General features: G+C 41.3%; 1 protein-coding gene across 6 annotated transcripts in view; it reads right to left on the bottom strand.

The window, feature by feature from the left end:
- Positions 1–1,796: 1,796 nt before the first annotated feature.
- The window catches only part of TESPA1 (thymocyte expressed, positive selection associated 1), a 36,893-nt gene continuing 19,517 nt past the window's right edge, over positions 1,797–19,172 (bottom strand). For 2 of the 6 annotated variants that reach the window (XM_061416948.1, XM_061416951.1), the window contains exons 8-12: positions 14,324–14,532; positions 11,771–12,576; positions 10,114–10,222; positions 4,113–4,291; positions 1,797–2,685 (exon numbers count right to left, since the gene is read on the bottom strand). In XM_061416948.1, the coding sequence (XP_061272932.1) occupies positions 2,602–2,685; positions 4,113–4,291; positions 10,114–10,222; positions 11,771–12,576; positions 14,324–14,532 (1,387 nt within the window). In that variant the 3' untranslated portion in view covers positions 1,797–2,601. Of the gene's footprint in view, positions 2,686–4,012; positions 4,292–10,113; positions 10,223–11,770; positions 12,577–14,323; positions 14,533–19,172 lie in introns of all 6 variants that reach the window. The other 4 variants (XM_061416950.1, XM_061416953.1, XM_061416954.1 and 1 more) reach the window with 3 other exon arrangements.

Raw genomic sequence — 19,172 nt, 5'->3', positions numbered from 1 at the left:
GCCTCTGGTACAGATCCATGGGTTATTCCAAGCTCCCTGGCCTGAGGGAACAGCACCCCAGGAAGCAGTTAGGGAACAGAGAAGCTTATCCCTGCATACCCTGCCTCCAGAATCCTGTCCCCACCTCCCTCCAGATGAGCTCTCTAAAAGTCTTGTTATTAATTGGGGCTTCCCTCATAGTTCAGCTGGTAAAGAATCCACCTGCAACGCAGGAGACCCCGGTTCGATTCCTGGGTTGGGCGGATCCCCTGGAGAAGGGATAGGCTACCCACTCCAGTATTCTTGGGCTTCCATTGTGGCTCAACTGGTAAAGAATGCGCCTGCAAGTGGGAGACCTGGGTTTGATCCCTGAGTTGGGAAGATCCCCTGGAGAAGGGAAAGGCTACCCACTCCAGTATTCTGGCCTGGAGAATTCCATGAACTAAGTCCATGGGGTCACAAAGAGTCAGACACGACTGAGTGACTTTCATTTTCACTTTCATTCCTGCGTCTAATAGTGGGTTGTCTGGTTCTGCAGTCCCAAGTTATTCCTTCCATGATGGGGTCGTATAGGCTGTTAGCCTCTCAAACTCTTTAAATGAAATAATCTCAGATACTTCCGGTCTCCTTGATCACAATGGCTTTAAAGTTCCCCTCAGCTTTGGTGCAGTGGTAAACAATCTGCCTGCCAATGTAGGAGATGCAAGAGATGCCAGTTGGATCCCTGGGTCAGGAAGATCCCCTGGAGTAGAAAATGGCAACCTGCTCTAGTATTCTTGCCTGGAAAATCCCATGGACAGAGGAGCCTGGTAAGCTACATCCGTGGGGTAACAGAGTTGGACATGACTAAACCACTGGGCCTTCCTACAGGTTGACTCAACTTTGGATGGGTATCTTCCAGACTCTAGGTTCTGACTTCTCTTTTCTTTGAGCATTTATTTTAGAAAGCTTGCTATTGTAAATCTTATCTCTGTCCATTTGAGATGTAAATCTTCTCTCAGCTTCATTCCACTTTTACAGCCCTGGAAAGTCTGTCTCTATGACCAAAGAGTCATTTCTCTGAAATGTAAATATTGAGGAAAATATCACCCAGTTTCCGGGAGGGTAAGATCCTGACTTAGGGGTGAGGGGGAGGAAGGCTAGTTCCAAGTTGCAAAACTACCTCCTTCAAGAAGATACCAGAAAGTTTACTTTTCCTTTAGTGTATAGTGTAGTGTGTTAGTTGCTCAGTCGTGTCTGACTCTTTGCAATCCCATGGATTGTAGCCTGCCAGGCTCCTCTGTCCATGGCATTCTCCAGGCAAGAATACTGGAGCGGGTTGCCATCTGCTTCTCCAGGGGACTTTTCCTTTGGGGAAGGCCAATTAGCAAACACTGATGGTCTAAGATGCCTGCCACTCCAGCTCTTAAAAGTCTTCAGCCCTTTGTTTCCACCTAGCTGGGCAACGAGACTGGTCTATTACCAGCAATAGTATCTAAATAAAATAGAGCTCTGTTTGCTTGTCATATCTGGTATGATTTTTTTCCTTTAACACTCATGGTTATGTTTTCTTTTGAATCCCTCTTTCCTGGTCTTTGTTATCTTGCGGTGTATTAGGCAATCAAGTGATACATCACTGTAAACCTCTCTGTGTGTGTGTGTGTGTGTGAGACCTGTCTCACTAGACTGAAATTTTCTTTGGGAAGAAAACTCTCTACCGTATATTGCCTGGGAGAGCCCTGTCAGTGCTCAGGCTGTTTACTGACGAAACACTTTATGTCTTATATAAACCACAACTGTTAATTCTCTTTTAAAAATGCCAAGGTTTAAAAAACATATTTTTACTTACTTTACTCGGTATGTGAAGTAAGTCAGAAAGAGAAAAACAGGGGACTTCCCCAGTAGTCCAGTGGTTAAGAATCCGCCTGCCAATGCTGGAGATATGGTTAGATCCCTGGTCCAGGAAGATCCCACATGCTGAGAGGCAACTAAACCTGTGAGTCACAACTACTGAAGCCCACGTATCCTAGACCCTATGCTCTGCAACAAGAGAAGCCACCACAATGAGAAGCCCACACACCAAAACTAGAGAGTAGCCCCACTTGCCACAACAAGAGAAAGCCCAAGTGTAGCAACAAAGACCAATGCAACAAATAAATATCTTTTAACAAAAGAGAAAAACAAATATCCTATAGTAATGCATGTATGTGGAATCTAGAAAAATGGTACAGATGAACCCATTTATAGTGTAGGAGTAGAGTCACAGTCATAGAGAATGGACATGTAGACACAAGGCAGGGAGGGGCAGTGCCATGAATTGGGAGGTCGGGATTGCCATGTGCACTGGCAGGTGTAAAACAGATAGCTAGTGGGAACCTGCTATATAGCACAGGGAGCTATGTAGTGACCTAGAGGGGTGAGATGGTGGGGGTGGGGTGGGAGGGAGGTTCAAGAGGGAGGGGATATATGTCTACATGTAGCCGATCTACTGTACAGTAGAGACTAACACAACATTGTAAAGCAACTATACTCCAATTGAAAAAATAAACATTTTTATTTGTATCGTTTTCTGCCAGCAAAAAATACTGCACATTTTTTGCAATGGCCAAGAGGAGGGATTCTGAATCCCACTCATCTCTTTTCCTATGAAGATCCAAAATTTGGGATACAGGTGGAAGCTGGTTTTTGGGCGGGGGAAGGCTCCAAGCAGATCTCCTCAGATGGGGCCTTAAGAAGAAAAACAAAATAGGAATAAAACAACCATATGACCCAGGAATCCCACTACTGTGCATATACCTGAGAAAACCACAACTAAAAAAGATACATGTACCCCAGTGTTCACTGCAGCACTATTTACAATAGCCAGGACATGAAAGCAACCTAGATGTCCCATTGACAGGTGAATGGATAAAGAAGATATATGTGGTATGTATTTACAATGGAGTATTGCTGCTGCTGCTGCTGCTGCTGCTAAGTCGCTTCAGTCGTGTCCGACTCTTTGCGACCCCATAGACGGCAGCCCATCAGGCTCCGCCGTCCCTGGGATTCTCCAGGCAAGAACACTGGATTGGGTTGCCATTTCCTTCTCCAAAGCATGAAAGTGAAAAGTGAAAGTGAAGTCACTCAGTCGTGCCTGACTCTTAGCGACCCCATGGACTGCAGCCACCAGGCTCCTCCATCCATGGGATTTTCCAGGCAAGAGTACTGGAGTGGGGTGCCATTGCCTTCTCTGCAATGAAATATTACTCAGCCATAAAAGGAACAAATTTGAGTCAGTTGTAGTGAAGTGGATGAACCTAGAGCCTCTTATAAAGAGTGAATTAAATCAGAAAGAGAAAAACAAATACAGTATATTAACATGTATATATGGAATCTAGAAGAATAGTACTGATGAACATATTTACAGAGAACAAATGGAGATGCAGAATAGAGAATGGGCTGGTGGACACAGGGAAGGGCAAGGCAGGACAAATTGAGAAAGTAGCATATATACATATGCATATATATGTATATACATATACACACTATCGTGTGTGAAATAGATAACTAGCGGGAAGCTGCTGTTTAATATAGGGAGCCCAGCCTGGTGCTCTGTGATGACCTAGAGGAGTAGAATGGAGTGGGGGAGGATTAAGAGGGAGGGGATATATATATAAAATTATGACTAATTTTCATTGATGTACGGCGGAGAACACCACAACAATGTGAAGCAATTATCCTCCAATTAAATAAACTAAAAATAAAAAAGAAGAAAAACAGGACATTGGTATGGTGGAAGACTTCCTGGAATTTAACTGGGAGCACGGAGGGATGAGTAGAGGGTCTGAGGGAATCCCACTGTAGATTGCACCAAGGTTTCAGAGCCTGAAAGTGGGAATTGTCTTTCCTTATTTAGCTTGAGCCTTTTGAGAGTATTCCAGTAGCACCCTTGTTTCTCAGATTTGGTTATCCTTAAATCTACTAACTGCCCTAGGCAGTGTCAAAGCTTGAGAGAAAATTCTTTGTCCAGGTTACCACTGTTCATATCATATAGATCATGTATTCTAATACCCACATAGAAAAACCAAAGTGCAGAGAAATGAAGCGACTGTTTAAGTTCTATCTCTGTGCATGCTGTTCATGACAGCATCAGGAGGAGATTCCAAGTCTCTCACTCTGGTCTTCTGTCTGGTGTACCATCTTGCTTTTCTCTTATTGAGGTCAGGAGTTTGCAGGGCCAGGGAGCAGGAGCTGGATGTTGGAGGCTGTAGAGCCTCCTGTGAGAAGAGGTGGGAATTAGGCTTTTCTGTGAAGTCACTGCTGTCAGAGAATGTGCTGTGGTTGTGGTGAAAGCCTGCAATGGAAATGTAAAAGAAACACATCATGCTTTTTAAAAAAAAAACTGAAGTATAGCTAATTTACAAATGTTGTGTTAGCCTCAGGTGTACAGCAGAGTAATGCAATTATATAACTGCGCTTAGTTGCTTAGTTGTGTATGACTCTTTGCAACACCATGGATTGTAGCCCACCAGGCTCCTCTATCTATTCATGGGGATTCTCCCGGCAAGAATACTGGAGTGGGTTGCTATGCCCTCCACCAGGGAATCTTCCCAACCCAGGAATCAAACCCAGGTCTCCTGCATTGCAGGAGGATTCTTTACCACTGACTCACCAGGGAAGCCCACACAGATGAATTCTTTTTATTCTTTTACATTATAGGTTATTACAAGATATTGAATATATTTCTCTGTGCTATACAACAAGACCTTGTTGTTTATCCATTTTATGTATAGTGTAGTGTGTATTGGGCTTCCCAGGTGGTGCTAGTGGTAAAGAATTTGCCTGCCAATGCAGGAGACACAAGAACTGGTTCAGTTCCTGGGTCGGGAAGATCCCTTGGAGTAGGAAATGACAACCCATTCCAGTATTCTTGCCTGGAAAATTCCATAGACAGATGAACTTGGCGGGCTACAGTCCATGAGGCTGCAAAGTCAAATACAACTGAGCAACTGAGCATACACACATAGTGTGTATCTGTTAATCCTAGACTCCTAAATTACCTCTCCTGCTCCTTCATTACTCCCTTTGGTAACCATAAGATTGCTTTCTATATCTGTGAGTTTTTTTCTGTTTTGTAAGTAAGTTTTTTTGTATCATTTTTAAGATTCCACATATAAGTGGTATCATATGATACTTGTCTTTCTCTTTCTGACTTATTTCAATTAGTATGATAATTTCTAGATCCATCCATGTTGCTGCAAATGTCATTATTTCATTCTTCTTAATGGCTGAGTGATATTTCACTGTGTATATATACCATATCTTTTTTATTTGTTCATCTGTCCATGGATATTTAGGCTGCTTTCATGTTTTGGCTTCCCATGTGGCACTAGTGGTAAAGAACCTGCCTGTCACTGCAGGAGACATAAAAGATGCAGGTTCAATCCCCGGGTCAGGAAGATCCCCTGGAGAAGGAAATGGCAACACACTCCAGTATTCTTGCCTGGAGAATCCCATGGACAGAGGAGCCTGGCTATGGTGCGTAGAATTGCAGAGTCAGACACAACTGAAGTGACTTAGCAGGTATGCATGTTTTGACTATTTTAAGTAGTGCCATTGGGGTGCATGAATTGTCTTGAATTAGAGTTTTCTCTGGGTATATGCCCAGAGGTAGGATTGCTTGATCATATGGTAATACTATTTTTAGTTTTTAAAGGAACCTCCTTAGTGTTTTCCATAGCAGCTGCACCAATTTGCATTCCCACCAACAGTATAGGAGGGTTACCTCTTATCCACACCCTCTACAGCATTTATTTGTACTTTTTGATGGTGGCCATTCTGACCCATGTGAGGTGATATCTCACTGTGGTTTTGATTTGCACTTCCCTAATAATTAGCAATGTTGAGCAGCTTTTTATGTCTTTGGAGAAATGTCTATTTAGGTCTTCTGCTCATTTTTGATTGGGTTGTTTGTCACATCATGCATCTTTGAGACAACTGTAGGCACTGGGTTGGTAGAAACTTCCATACCCTACCTGGGGAAATGTTTCTTGCTACTACAAGTGATCTTTAAAGTTATTTGCAGCAGCAGCAGCAGAGACATCAAAGAGTCATGTGATGTAGACTTTCTATTGAACTCAATGTTTAGAGTTATAAAACGATTACCTATACTTTCATTCTTATTCTTTTGTATAGATTACTGAGCACTGCTGGAGAAAATGACAAAACCATTGCCAATCCATGTTCTGCAACTTGAGCTGAGCCCCAACGTTATTCACCAATTCAACTACTAATATATGTTTCTATTATTCTTGTCCTTTCTCCATAGTGGTGATCTCAAACCTTTATGATCTTCCTCAGATTTCCTGCCTCACAATTTTATTGCTGACCTGACAGGAAAAAGGGAGAAAAGAGTAAGCATACATTTCTTGACCTCCTCTCCAATGTAACTAGTCACGCCTGTCCTTTTTCATTTCCTCTCATCTCAAAGATCTGTATCTTAGTCCCTGGCTGAACCCTTCAAAAGTGCTTTGGATCTCAGCTCATTACCACTCTCTACTGATCTCACATCATCATTTCCCTACCCTCCTGAACCATGGTCCCCCACACTCTATTGATTCTTTTCCTCCAGCAAATATACATGCTTAAAACTTCATCATCCTAGGGAAAAAAAACACAAAACACTCCTTAGAGACTCTTGACCCTTTTATCTACTTTGCTTGCATAGTTTCCTATTCATTTTTCACATTAATATTATAAAGCCCTGTCACACAAATAAAAATACTCTTATCAAGTTTCCTAATCATTTTCTAGTGGAAAATCTAGTGGTATCGTTGCACTGTCTTTCCTACTAGATATTTTATGACATATGTTACTGAACACTACACCCCCTTCTCGAAACATTATTTTTGTTGTTGTTGTTTCAGTCGCTCAGTCATGTCCAACGTTTTGTGGCCCTATGGACTGCAGCACGCCAGGCTTCCCTGTCCTTCACTATCTCCTAGAGCTTGCTCAAACTCATGTCCAGTAAGTCGGTGATGCCATCCAACCATCTCATCCTCTGTCGTCCCCTTCTCCTCCTGCCTTCAATCTTTCCCAGCATCAGGGTCTTTTCTAATGAGTTGGCTCTTTGCATCAGGTGGCCAAAGTATTGGAGTTTCAGCTTCAGCATCAGTCCTTCCAATGAATATTCAGGGTTGATTTCCTTTCTAAAGTTACTGTGTTTCACTGAATCTGATAAGCTATTGTTTGTAAGGCTTATAATTATTTTCAAGGAGGCAAGTATATGTGTGTGTGTGTGTGTGTAGGACAAAACTGTATATCTTACAATTACATTGGTTAACAATGCCAATTGTTAGACCCATTCTATTTCAGACATATTCAAATACAGAAAAATGTACATCTTAGAATAAGTGAAATACAGCATCTCTAACCACAATAACTCCTCCTATAATGAAATCCTATTACCCTAGCAGAAAATAGAATCTATTACTTATTTGAAATGTGTAACTCCTGAAAACTTCTTCTCTGGCAAAGCAATTCCAATCTTTCTGTATACCTGACTTCTAGCCAAAGATGGGACATGTTTGAGAGAGGAACTGATGTGCTGGGTATTTCATGAATTGTGTAGAAAAGTATAGTCATATAGATTCTGCACAGCCTGCTTTGCTGGACATCTTGGCATTATTTTTTGCTTGTGTGAGGCTGACATCTGCTGGACAAATAACACTTGATCAGAATTTTGTATTTTAGAGTAAATTAAAATTTTTGGCAGTGAAGCTTAGCTGTGGTGCATATACTCCATGTTTTCTATTTGAATTTGGTAAGTTTGGCAGTTAATTTTCTTTTCAAATTTTGTATGCTGTGGCTGAGTCTCAGTGAGCTTTAGAATGAGAGCTTGCCCTTGGGGTATCTTTAATATGTGAGGATAAAGCCCTTTAATTAAACTAGTTGTTCTTAACCCTCACCGGGTGCCAGAATCACTGTCTGTGATAGACTGTTTATAAACATGGCCACAACAACCCTCCCATTCCACATGCCTTTTCACAGTGTGACTTTGCCACTCCTATTAAAAAAGTAAAGCATGTTTTCCTTCCTTTTGAATCTAGATTGGCTTTGCAATTTAATTTGAGCAATAACATGTGGTTGAAGGGGCATTGTACAACTTACAACATATCCTTAAAAAGAGGCATTGCAACTTCAGTTTTTGCTGAACATTCTTCCGTTAAGACTACTGAAGAATGACTCAACTCCCGTGGAGAGAGTACCTGGCTGACAGTGAGCACCAAGATTCGGTCCAAGGTCAGCACCATTAGGGCGAGCCCACTTTTGACCAGATCCAGCCCAGTCAACTAGCCAAAAGCAGTTGCATAAGTGAAATCAGATGAGACAAGCAGAAGAATCCACCCAGCAAACCCACAAAATAGAAATAATAAGTAAGTTTTTCTTTAAGTCACTACATTTTGGGTGGTTTATTATACAACAATAGATGATTGATATCACTAGGAAAACTTTTAAAGAAGAATAAACAATAATAATGCCCAAGTTCAAATCTAAGAGATTTATATTTAATTCTATTAGGTGGAATCCAGGAAATAAAATATATATTTTTAAAAAAGCTTGCAAGATTGGGAATCACTGATCTAAATATTTTATGCCCATAATTACTTTTTCCTAAAATATCATCATCATCTACAGCAGCAACATCAAAACTGTTACTCCAATAAATCACATTTCTTTCACATACTCCTTGAAAGGTTTCATAGGAACAAACAAAAGTTGATTTCTGCAAGATTACTGAGCTAGTATGAGGTAGGTTATTTGACTTCATATCCTAAATTTTTTCAACTGCACATAGTATATTGCTGCTTCTGATATTTACTTCTTTTGTGAGTGACTGATAGCTACTAGTTATGTACCTGGAGATAAAGGTAATGGGCACAAGAGAAAATAAAGTGACTAGGGCCCTAAAACCACAGATAATAAGAATTAAAGGAGTTAGTCTCATAAAGACTTTTGTGATTCAGGACCAGTAACAATGAAATTTCAGTGTTAATCAAAATTTTGGTTAACAACTGGTTAATAATCAACAATTTGATTATTATCAGACTAGGAAGTACAGTAAATAGTAATAAAACATCCAAAATGGAGGGAACCCCAAGCAAGATGATTCATTTACTTAATTCAAGAAAGATTTCAGTTCTTACTCTTGCCATATTCTCTGTGGTCCTAGGGGACAGGCAGTTGTAGCACCAGGAGACTAATTTCTGCTTAGTTTAAATACAAATCTTTAGCTAAAATTAAAAAGAATAAAAAATACCTCTGAAAGAATTAATGCTTGAAATTCACATCTAGAGGAAAGACATTTTAGCTGCAGTAACTACCTATATAATATTAATGGTCCTTCTTTGAGGAGGGAAGGAAAGCTTATGTATACCTAACCCGAGCTGCAGGATGGACCTCATAGCTTAAATGAACACATTAAGGAATTTTGCCTCAGTCCTATGATTTAGGCTGATTAGAAAGCAGCTAAAAGCAGGTGTGAGGGTATAAATCTCCATGGTTGGTTTTCACCTGCTGCAAAACTATAATGCTTCTTAAACTTCAGTGTGCAAGCAAATCACCTAAGGGTCTCAGTAAAATTCGATTCATCAGATCTAAGATGGGGAAGGGCTGGGATCCCACATTTCTAACAATATCCCAAGTGATGCTAAAACTGCTATTCTGTAGACTATATTTGAATATTAGGGTAATACAGAATTTTCTCCCCGGACAACAGTTTTCAGACTGTAATCACCAAACCAACCACATCAACATCACTTGAGAACATGTTAGAGATGCAGATTCCCAGGCCCTGTCCAGACCTATTCAATCAGAAACTCTGGCAGTGAGGACCCAGGCATCTGTAGTGCCTCAAGCTTTCCAGGGGATTTTGATGCTAAAGTCTGAGAGTCACTGATTTAGAGAAGTATTTATCCAGCCATAATAGAATCACCCTACCTAAGAGCTTAACAATAAAAAAATCAGTCCCTGGGCTCCATATCAATTAAATTAGAAGGCAGGATGTGGGACACTTCATTATGAGTATTTGTAAAAATTTCAACATGTGCTTGCAATGTGCGGCCCAGTTTGAGAACCAAGAGAGACAGAGAGAGACGAGAGATCCACTTCACTTACTTCTGGAGTCTTCGCCAGCAGAAGTCTGGCAGAGGTGGTGATGTCCAGGTCTGCTGGGCCAGTGGCTCTCCTCCTCCTCACTGTTGCTTTGCACCTGTAACCAAGATCCCTGCAGAACTCAGTCAGTACCAGTGGCAGGGGAAAGTGCAGGACAGCAGGCGACTATAGGGGAAAGAGGCTGAGTGTACTTGAGAAACCTGGGCTCTTCTCTTGTGGTAGGAGCCTGGCAGTGAGGAAGGCAGGGCCAGCTCTACATTCAGTGAGAGGTGACACACATGCAAACAGGACTGCAAATCACCACGCTTCTCTTTGTGGCAAGGGTTTGAGGGATTTTCCTTGAGACTCTGGCACTTGATCATAGCACTGTCTATAGACCCAGGCAAGAGGAATCCCGAGTTTTAGAGAGCTCATGGGCTGAAGAATCAGTGGACCGAGAGAATGTGTCCACTTTGATATTGCACTACCACTTCTAGACCATGCTCTGGATGCCCACAATCCCCTCCCCAAATGCAACTCAATGGCCCCAAGCCTATTTCAGGGAAATGCATTGGTTTCGCCTGGTGTCTGTTCTCTCTAGACTGGCCTTTTTCCTAGGGTATGCACTTCTAGGCCTGAATGATAACTGGTAGATGGTTATATGCATTGGTAGGGGGGTTGTGGGGGCTTCCCAGGTGGCGCTAGTGGTAAAGAACCCAGCTGCCAATGCAGGAGATGTGAGAGATGCAGGTTCAAGCCGCAGGTCAGGAAGATCCCCTGGAGGAGGGCGTGGCAACCCACTCCAGCATTCTTGCCTAGAGAATCCCATGGACAGAGGAGCCTGGTAGGCTACAGTCCATAGGGTCACAAAGAGTCGGACATGACTGAAGTGACTTAGCGTGCATGCACACATGCAAGGGTTTTGTGGCATTTGAATATGCCAGCTGGGGTGTTCACACATGGTGTGCAAAATCCCTTATGGTGCAGGACAGACATAGGTATGGGAAGAGAAAGAGATAGGCCAGGGCTGGGATGGCTCTGCCCACGCTGCCATGTTCTAGCACTGAAGTCCTAAGAGTGAGAATTCTAGATTTGAATCTGAACTTCTAGGTCTTCATGGTTATATACTTGCCAAGGTAGAAGAGATTTTATATAATCGTGTTTAGTCTAGTGTGTAACTGACCTTATCTTTACTCTTGTGTGTATCCCACAGATGATAGGGGTAGGTGTGTTTGATGGGAAATTTTAGTGAAGATCAGCCTGGAAGAGGAATTAGAAAAATAGTGACAAAAACTGGGTGCTCTTAAGAAACTGGGTCTATTTCTCTTTCCCCTTCCTTCTATATTAATGTTGGTTGATCAGTTGTATCCGACTCTGCAGCTCCATGGACTATAGCCCACCAGGCTCCTCTGCCCATGGAATTCTCCATGCAAGAATACTGGAGTGGGTAGCCATTCCCTTCTCCAGGGGATTTTCCCGACCTATGGATCAAACCCGGGACTCCAGCATTGCAGGCAGACTCTTTACCATCTGAGCCACCAGGGAATCCACTTTCAAAGGTTTCTGAATGTAATTCAAGACTTGGTATATCTGACAAGGAAGATATATTTTAACCCAAGGGCAGGAATCCAGAATTCATGGGCAGGAATGCCAACCTCTCCTTCACTTTCAACCCACTCACCTCCAAGTCCAAAGTGTCCTGCCACTGCTCAGTTAGAGATCGGTGCATTTCTGTTCTCTCTTGACTCTGTTTCCATTTCTGTTGGATGATGGACAAATCCAGTGATTTAACCTTCTTGCCCATGGGATTCTTCTGAAACAGACTCCTTCTTGCTCTGCTCTTTCTTATCCAGAAGGCATCATCCTTGACTGAATGGGCTTCCTTACTGGTCGCCTGTAGCCCCCATAGCTCTCTCTTTACCTGTGCAGAGTCTGTGTTCCACTGTATATCTGCTCTGGGCAGAGAACGTGAGCAACATGGTATTTTGAGGTCAGAATCCATAGTTTCTGAAGGTTCTTGCCATGTGGACATCCCCTGCTGTGTTTCTTCTTTAAGGCAGAGGACACATGGACAGGAAGAAGTAGGCAGTTTTGTACCCTTGAAAGGAGGCACGGGATCTCCCTGTGGGCCTGGTCCAAACCCAGAGTCTTGCTGGAGGACCAACTTCTCTCCTCTCACTCTGTCCATCACTTCCCACACCACCTGGTCTAAACTGTTTCTTTTGGGAGTATGGTCGGGTGGTGAGAGCCTATCTCGTGGGCATGTGTACAGGCACATTTTGGAGATGGCTTTCCGGAGGCGCTCTCTGGGTGAGTGAGGTTCAGGCTCTGGGGACAGAATCTTGATGGATGGCACATCAGTTGGGTTGCAATTCCAGAACATGTGGGATGGTGTGAACTTTTGGACAGGTGTCTTAGACACGTAGGAGTAGAGACAGAAGAAGGCATCTGCAGTGACAGCCAGTGTTTGCACTTGCTTAAACCTGCCTGAGTGCAAGGAATGAAGATGATGAGTCTAGGAATCATCAGAAAATTACTTCTTGAATTTTTCCCTTCAATAGCTTTCCTAAAACTCAAAGTTCAGAAAGAAGATGCCAGTTTCTCTACCAATATCTCTCCCATTTAGATTTCTTAGACCTAGGATTCCCTTTCTTGACTTTTTGACTCTTTATCCCCAGTAGTCTAGAAATTAATTCTATACAGGATGAGAAACCTTTCCATATCTTGATTTAGCATATCCTTTCTGCTGTCAGTATACAATGGCCTCTATCACTATGTTTGCTTCAGCAGTCCCCAGCCTTTTTGGGACCAGAGACCAGTTCCATGGAAGACAATTTTTTCCCACGGACTTGGGGTAGAGGGATGGCTTCAGGATGATTCAAGTGCATAACGTTTATTGTGCACTTTGTTTTTATTGTTATTACATTAACTCCACCTTAGATCATCAGGCATTAGATCCCAGAGGTTGGGGACCCCTGCTTTAGATGACAAACATGACTAAAAAAGGCAAAACTAACATTGTGTTCTTAGTAAGAAAAATTTAGGGTTATGGAAATCTTCTTTGATAGAAGCAAATTTGAGAGATAGCAATTAGTAGGCAATGGACAAGGGTAGAGAAATCTAGATGGACTATATTATTTCTAACAGACTTTGCTTCTCAACGTGTGATCAGTAGTTCAGTAGCATTGGCATTACTTGGGAACTTATGTAAATACAGAATCTCAGACTGTATCCCATGCATCTTAACAATATCCTTTCATAATTCATATGCACATCCATGTTTGAAAAGCATGTGATAAACCATTTACCCATTAAACTATAAGTGTCCTAAAGGCAAGATCATGTTCCTCTTGCCTAGCTGCTGTTCTTCCAGAATTTAACATCTGTACCTGGCACATAAAATACATTCAACAAAAACATCCTCAATCTTTAGGGTGCATAAGAGTCATATAAAGTGCTTGTGAAATACTTCCACTGAAAATCCTTATTTCAGCAAGTGGAGCTCAGGAGTATAGTTTTACCAAATTTTGAAGTTGAATCTGATACAAAAGATCTGAAACAACACTATCAGGAACACCATTATGATGGGAGGGGGTGGGCTGTAAAAGAATATTATTTGAAATATATTCTAACACAAAGAATAAAATAGAGTCTTTCATCCCTCATCAAAGTAGAGAAGCCCTCTCATATCTTTCTTCAGTATGGAATTGGGACACCTTAAGTCATTGTTTCCCTAGATGTGGTAAGATTATACATAAGGATCACTGGTGTGCTTACTTAAATATTTCTGAGCCCTTCCTTCTGTGGAAGAAAAGCCAAAGAATATGAATGCTTTATAAACTCCTGCACAATTTAACATAATTAACAGAACTTCTGTCCTAAATGGAAATTGTATTAACGTAATGGCTATAAATGGGGAACATTCACTAATTCCAACTGAGAAATAGAAAATGGTGATAAGATTTAAAGATACCAGTCCAATTTGAGTCAGCAAAAAGAGAGAAGATCTAAAAGAAAGTCACTGTGATACCAGGTCTCTTGAAAACTCTTCAAGAGAGAGAAGCAGAACTCGAAGTTCTCCATTCACTGAAGACAACAAGGAAGAAACAGACACAAGAGACAAAGGGTGAAGAGAAGCTAACCAAGAGAAAGTAGGATTTAGAGCCATTGATCCCTGTTATGACTGTCTGGAGGTTGAGAGAGAAGTAGAGCACGGGTCTGTGCTAACACTCACTGGCCAGCATGAGGCAAGGGTCTTCCATCTCAATCCTCCGCACCTGGGACTTCAGGAAGAGCTGGAAATCAATGCCTTTGGCTTGAGAGGGGGTGGTGAAAAATCGAGCAGGAATTCGAGAAGTGTCTTTGTGGTCCTCCTGACCAAAGCCCAGGCTGAAAAGAACATCTTCCGCATCTTCTTGCACCTTGTCCAGAATCTCTGAGATGCTGAAAAGTGGGGGTTTGGGTAAACACAGGAAGCTTTGAGAAGCAGGATAATCCAGACTATCTAATAAAAGTGTCAGGACACTGAGATATCTTTCTGGCCATTTCTCTATCTACCACTGCAACCCAGAAAAGCTTTCACTTCTCTGAATCTAAATTCTCTGTCTGAAACCTGGGAATTACAATCTGGCCTTGGTTTAAAAATTGAACATGATTCTATTAGAGTACTTCAAATGACTGATTAAAATGATTACAGATGAATGAAAATTTGCTATGAGAGGGATCTGAAAAACCAAAATCAGTATAGTTGCAAAATGATCTGTGGTTGTGTTATTAACCAGTCAGTTTCCATTTGCTATAAGATATAGCTGGCTTTTGCCACATGCTTTGTCACTTGCTTACCAGCTTGCACCAGTGGTTGGTGGAACAACCAGGCAATAAGTGTGTAAGCAACATAGAACTCATTTTATTCTCACCCTGAGGATAAAATTTTATCAATACAGCTGTGTTAGGTAGGCCTGTTTGTAGCACAATTTCAGGATAGAATCCCTGCATCTGTAGATCAAACACTTTCTCCAACATCCATCTCTGTGCAAATCGTTGCAGTACCAGGCTGGTGACACAAGAGCTCACTAACACTACATTCCAAACATCAGTGAGAGTAGGGGAGCTGTGAATTATTTGAGGCTTTGACTAATCACTGTTAATCTCTTCAGAAAGGATGCCGGTGTTCCAAACTGAAATCATCTTGTTTAAGTAAAAGCTGGATAATTGGAATCCCTGGCTCTATTCTTGTGCGTTCCTCCTAACTGCTAATTTCATCTCCATGATCCCGAGTTTCCTTATCTGAATTGTCTTCATAAGACTAGATCCCTGAGGAGGAAGGAGATCAAGGCGGCAGAGAAGGAAGATGCTGAGCTTATTGCCCTCAGTGAACACACCAAAACATATATCCACACGAGGAGCAGTTCTTGCTGAAAACAAACTGGATGGAGACTGGCAGAAAGACTCTTCAACAACTAAGGCTATAAAGAATGATCTACATGGAAGTGGGTAGGAAGAGAAGAGAAACGATCAGGTCAGGATCTGTATCCCTAGGAAGGGACACAGAGGAGGAGGGAGGTCCCAGAGGCTCAGAGATCCTCCCTGGGGAATGGATGGTTCAAACCACAAATTGGGCACCAGAGCCCTCGAGTCTGATGCTGGGCAGAGGAGTCCCATTCGCTAGCTTGAAAACCAGTAGGACTAACAGGAGGGCAGTAAGAACTGTGCTTGCAAAGATTATGCACACACTTGCTTACTCCTGAAACAGGGATGAGGAAGCAGATTCAATGTGTCTGGGGCTCTGGCCAGCTTCCTGAAACCTACACCGAGCATCACTCCAGCTCTTCTCACTTGCTAGTGCAGTGCTCCACTAGGGTGGAGGCCACTATTTGTGAAGACAGTGTGTAGCTGTGGGGGATGGAGCTGGCTTGGACCTGGCACTACATCTGAAAGGGGTGATGGCAGCCATTACTGTTGCTCCCAGAGGAGGCGGATCAAGAACGGGCTGAAACTCTAACTGAATGTGCCAGAATTTCTCCAGAGTGTGCCCTAGCTTGCATTGGGTACCTGCTCTGGCCCTTCTGGCTCTAGCACTGTTCCCCTCCAGGGCACAGGTACCAAAGCTGGGATGGGGGAGACCACACACTAAAAGAGAAGGGAACCAGCTCAGACCTGACCCTCAGGAATCCTGTCCAAAAACTTAGGACACAATCCTGCCCTGGATAGGGAACTGTCAGTCACTGAGCACAGAAGCCCTGGCTCACACCTAACTTTGGCTCTAGCCAACGCCCTCACCCCTGATCTCTAGCTGCACTTTCCACTAAGGTGATAGTTCCCAGCACACTCTGGGGGAAGATGTGACTTGTGCTCATTTCAGATACAGCTCTTTTATAAAGCTAGTCATCAAAGCAGTATGCTACTGGCACAAAAACAGACATACAGATCAATGGAACAGAACAGAGCCCAGAAATACACCCATGCAAGTATAGTCTAGTAATCTATGATAAAGGGGGAAAGAATATACAATGGGAAAAAAGACAGTTTCTTCAGCAAATGCTGCTGGGAAAACTGGACAGCTGCATGTAAAAGAATGAAATTAGAACATTTTCCTACCCCATATAAAAAATAAACTCAAAATGGATAAAGACAGTTCCATAAGAACAGAAACCATAAAACTCCTAGAAGAAAACACAGGCAGAACACTCTTGAACATAAATCACAGCAAAGTTTTTTTTTGATCTGTCTTATAAGGCAAAGGAAACAAAAGCAAAAAAGAACAAATGGGACCTGATTAAACTGAAAACATTTTGCACAGCAAAGGAAATCATTTACAAAATGAAAAGAAAACCTACTGAATGGGAGAAAATATTTTCAAATGATATGACTGATAATGAGTTAATATAAAATGAATATACAGCTCATACAACTCATATCAAAAAATTAAAGAACCTAATTAGAAAATGGGCAGAAGACCTGAATAGATATTTTCCCAAAGAAGACATATGGATGGCCAATAGGCACGAAAAGATGTTCATCATTGCTAATGATTAGAAAAATAAAAATCAAAACTACACCTCACACTGATCAGAATGGCCATCATCAAAAAGTCTACAAACAATACATGCTGGAGAGGGTATGGAGAAAAAGGAACTTTCTCGCACTGTTGGTGGGAATATAAATGAACACAACCACTATAGAGAACAGTATGGAGATTCCTTAAAAAGCTAGGAATAAAATTATCATATGACCCAACAATCTGCTACTCGGCATTTATCCTGAGGAAATCATAGTTGAAAAAGACACATGTACCCAAAGGCTCATTGCAGCACTGTTTACAATAGCTAGGACATGGAAGCAACCTAGATGTCCATCAACAGACGAATGGGTAAAGAAGTTGTGGTATATATAGAGATACCCTAACCCTAACTCTAACTCTAACCCTAACAACTATAGGCTAGTTGTGGCATATATATATATATATATATATATATATATATATATATATATATATAGTGGAATATTACTAAGCCATAAAAGGAATGCATTTGAGTCAGTTCTAATGAAGTGGATGAACCTGAAGCCTATTATACAGAATGAAGTAAGTCAGAAAGAGAAAAATAATATATTAACACACACACACATGCACACACACACACATATATGGAACCTATTGGCAGAGCAGCAATGGAGATGTAGACATAGAGAACAAATTTGTGGACACAGGGCAAGGAGAGGGTGGAACGAACTGAGGGAGTAGCATGGAAATACGTGCGTTACCATAAGTAAAACAGCCAATGAGAATTTGCTCTAAATCAAAAGGAGCTCAAACCTGGCGCCCTGTGACAACTTAGAGGGGTGGGATCAGGTAGGAGGTGGGAGGGAGGTTCAAGGGGCGGGGACATATACCAATGGCCGATTCATGCTGATGTGTGGCAGGAACCAACACAATATTGTAAAGCAATTATTCTCTGATTAAGAATGAATAAATTAAAAACCAGAAAATCAAGGGAAAAATGATGTGGTATATATCAGCCATAAAAAAGATTGAAATAAAACCATTTGCAGCAACACAGATCTAGAAATTATTATACTAAGTGAAGTAAGTCAGAGAAAGATAAATATCATATGATATTTCTTACATGTGGAATCCAAAAAAATGATACAAATGAACTTATTTACAAAATAGAAATAGACTCACAGACATAGAAAACAAGCTTATGGTTACCAAAGGGGATAGCAAGGGATGAGAGATAAGTTAGGAGTTTGGGATTAACACATATATGCTACTATATATACAATGGGTAAACAATAAGGACCTACTGTACAACATAGGACACTATACTCAATATCTTGTAATCACCTAAGAATCTGAATAAGAATATATATATATATATATATATATATATATATATATATAATATATATATATTTGAATCACTTTGCGGTACATTTGAAGCATTGTAAATCAAATGTACTTCAAAAAAAGTTTTCTTTTAAATGCAGACATTTGAGTCTCACCCCCAGAGATTCTATGTTAACTGAATTGGGGTGTAAGGCTCAGTGAGTACAAATCACTAAAAATAGTAAATAAGCTAATAAGTCTGCGAACCAGGTTTGAGATTCAAACTTTGACTCCAAATTCCAAACAATTTTTATAATAGCACACTAGTTCTCATCATTTTCCACCTTGTTTTAGAGTTATTGGTGTGTATTTTTTTTTCACCCTATAGAATTGTTGAGCTCCTTCAGGCAAACTTTTTATCTACTTGATTTTCAAATTCCATACAGTCATTGCCTGGCCTGAATTTGGAGATACAAAATTGCTTGAATGAATCAATATTTTATTACATCAATTGATCAATCAATTAATGGATACACTTATTGATTGTTTTGTTGTTGTTCAGTCACTAAGTCATGTCCAACTCTTTGCAACCCACGGACTGCAGCATGCCAGGTTTCCCTGTCCTTCACTATCTCTGAGAGTTTGCTGAAATTGATATCCAACTGATTGTTTACTGAGAACTTATTATAAGTCCTGGAAATGTGATTGGACCAATATTACACTTCCTGGGGTACAAAGTTCAGGGGAGGAGACACCT

This window comes from Bos javanicus, chromosome 5, assembly GCF_032452875.1.
Source record: "Bos javanicus breed banteng chromosome 5, ARS-OSU_banteng_1.0, whole genome shotgun sequence".
Lineage (NCBI taxonomy): Eukaryota > Metazoa > Chordata > Mammalia > Artiodactyla > Bovidae > Bos > Bos javanicus.
This window is presented reverse-complemented; position numbering and strand designations above follow the sequence as displayed.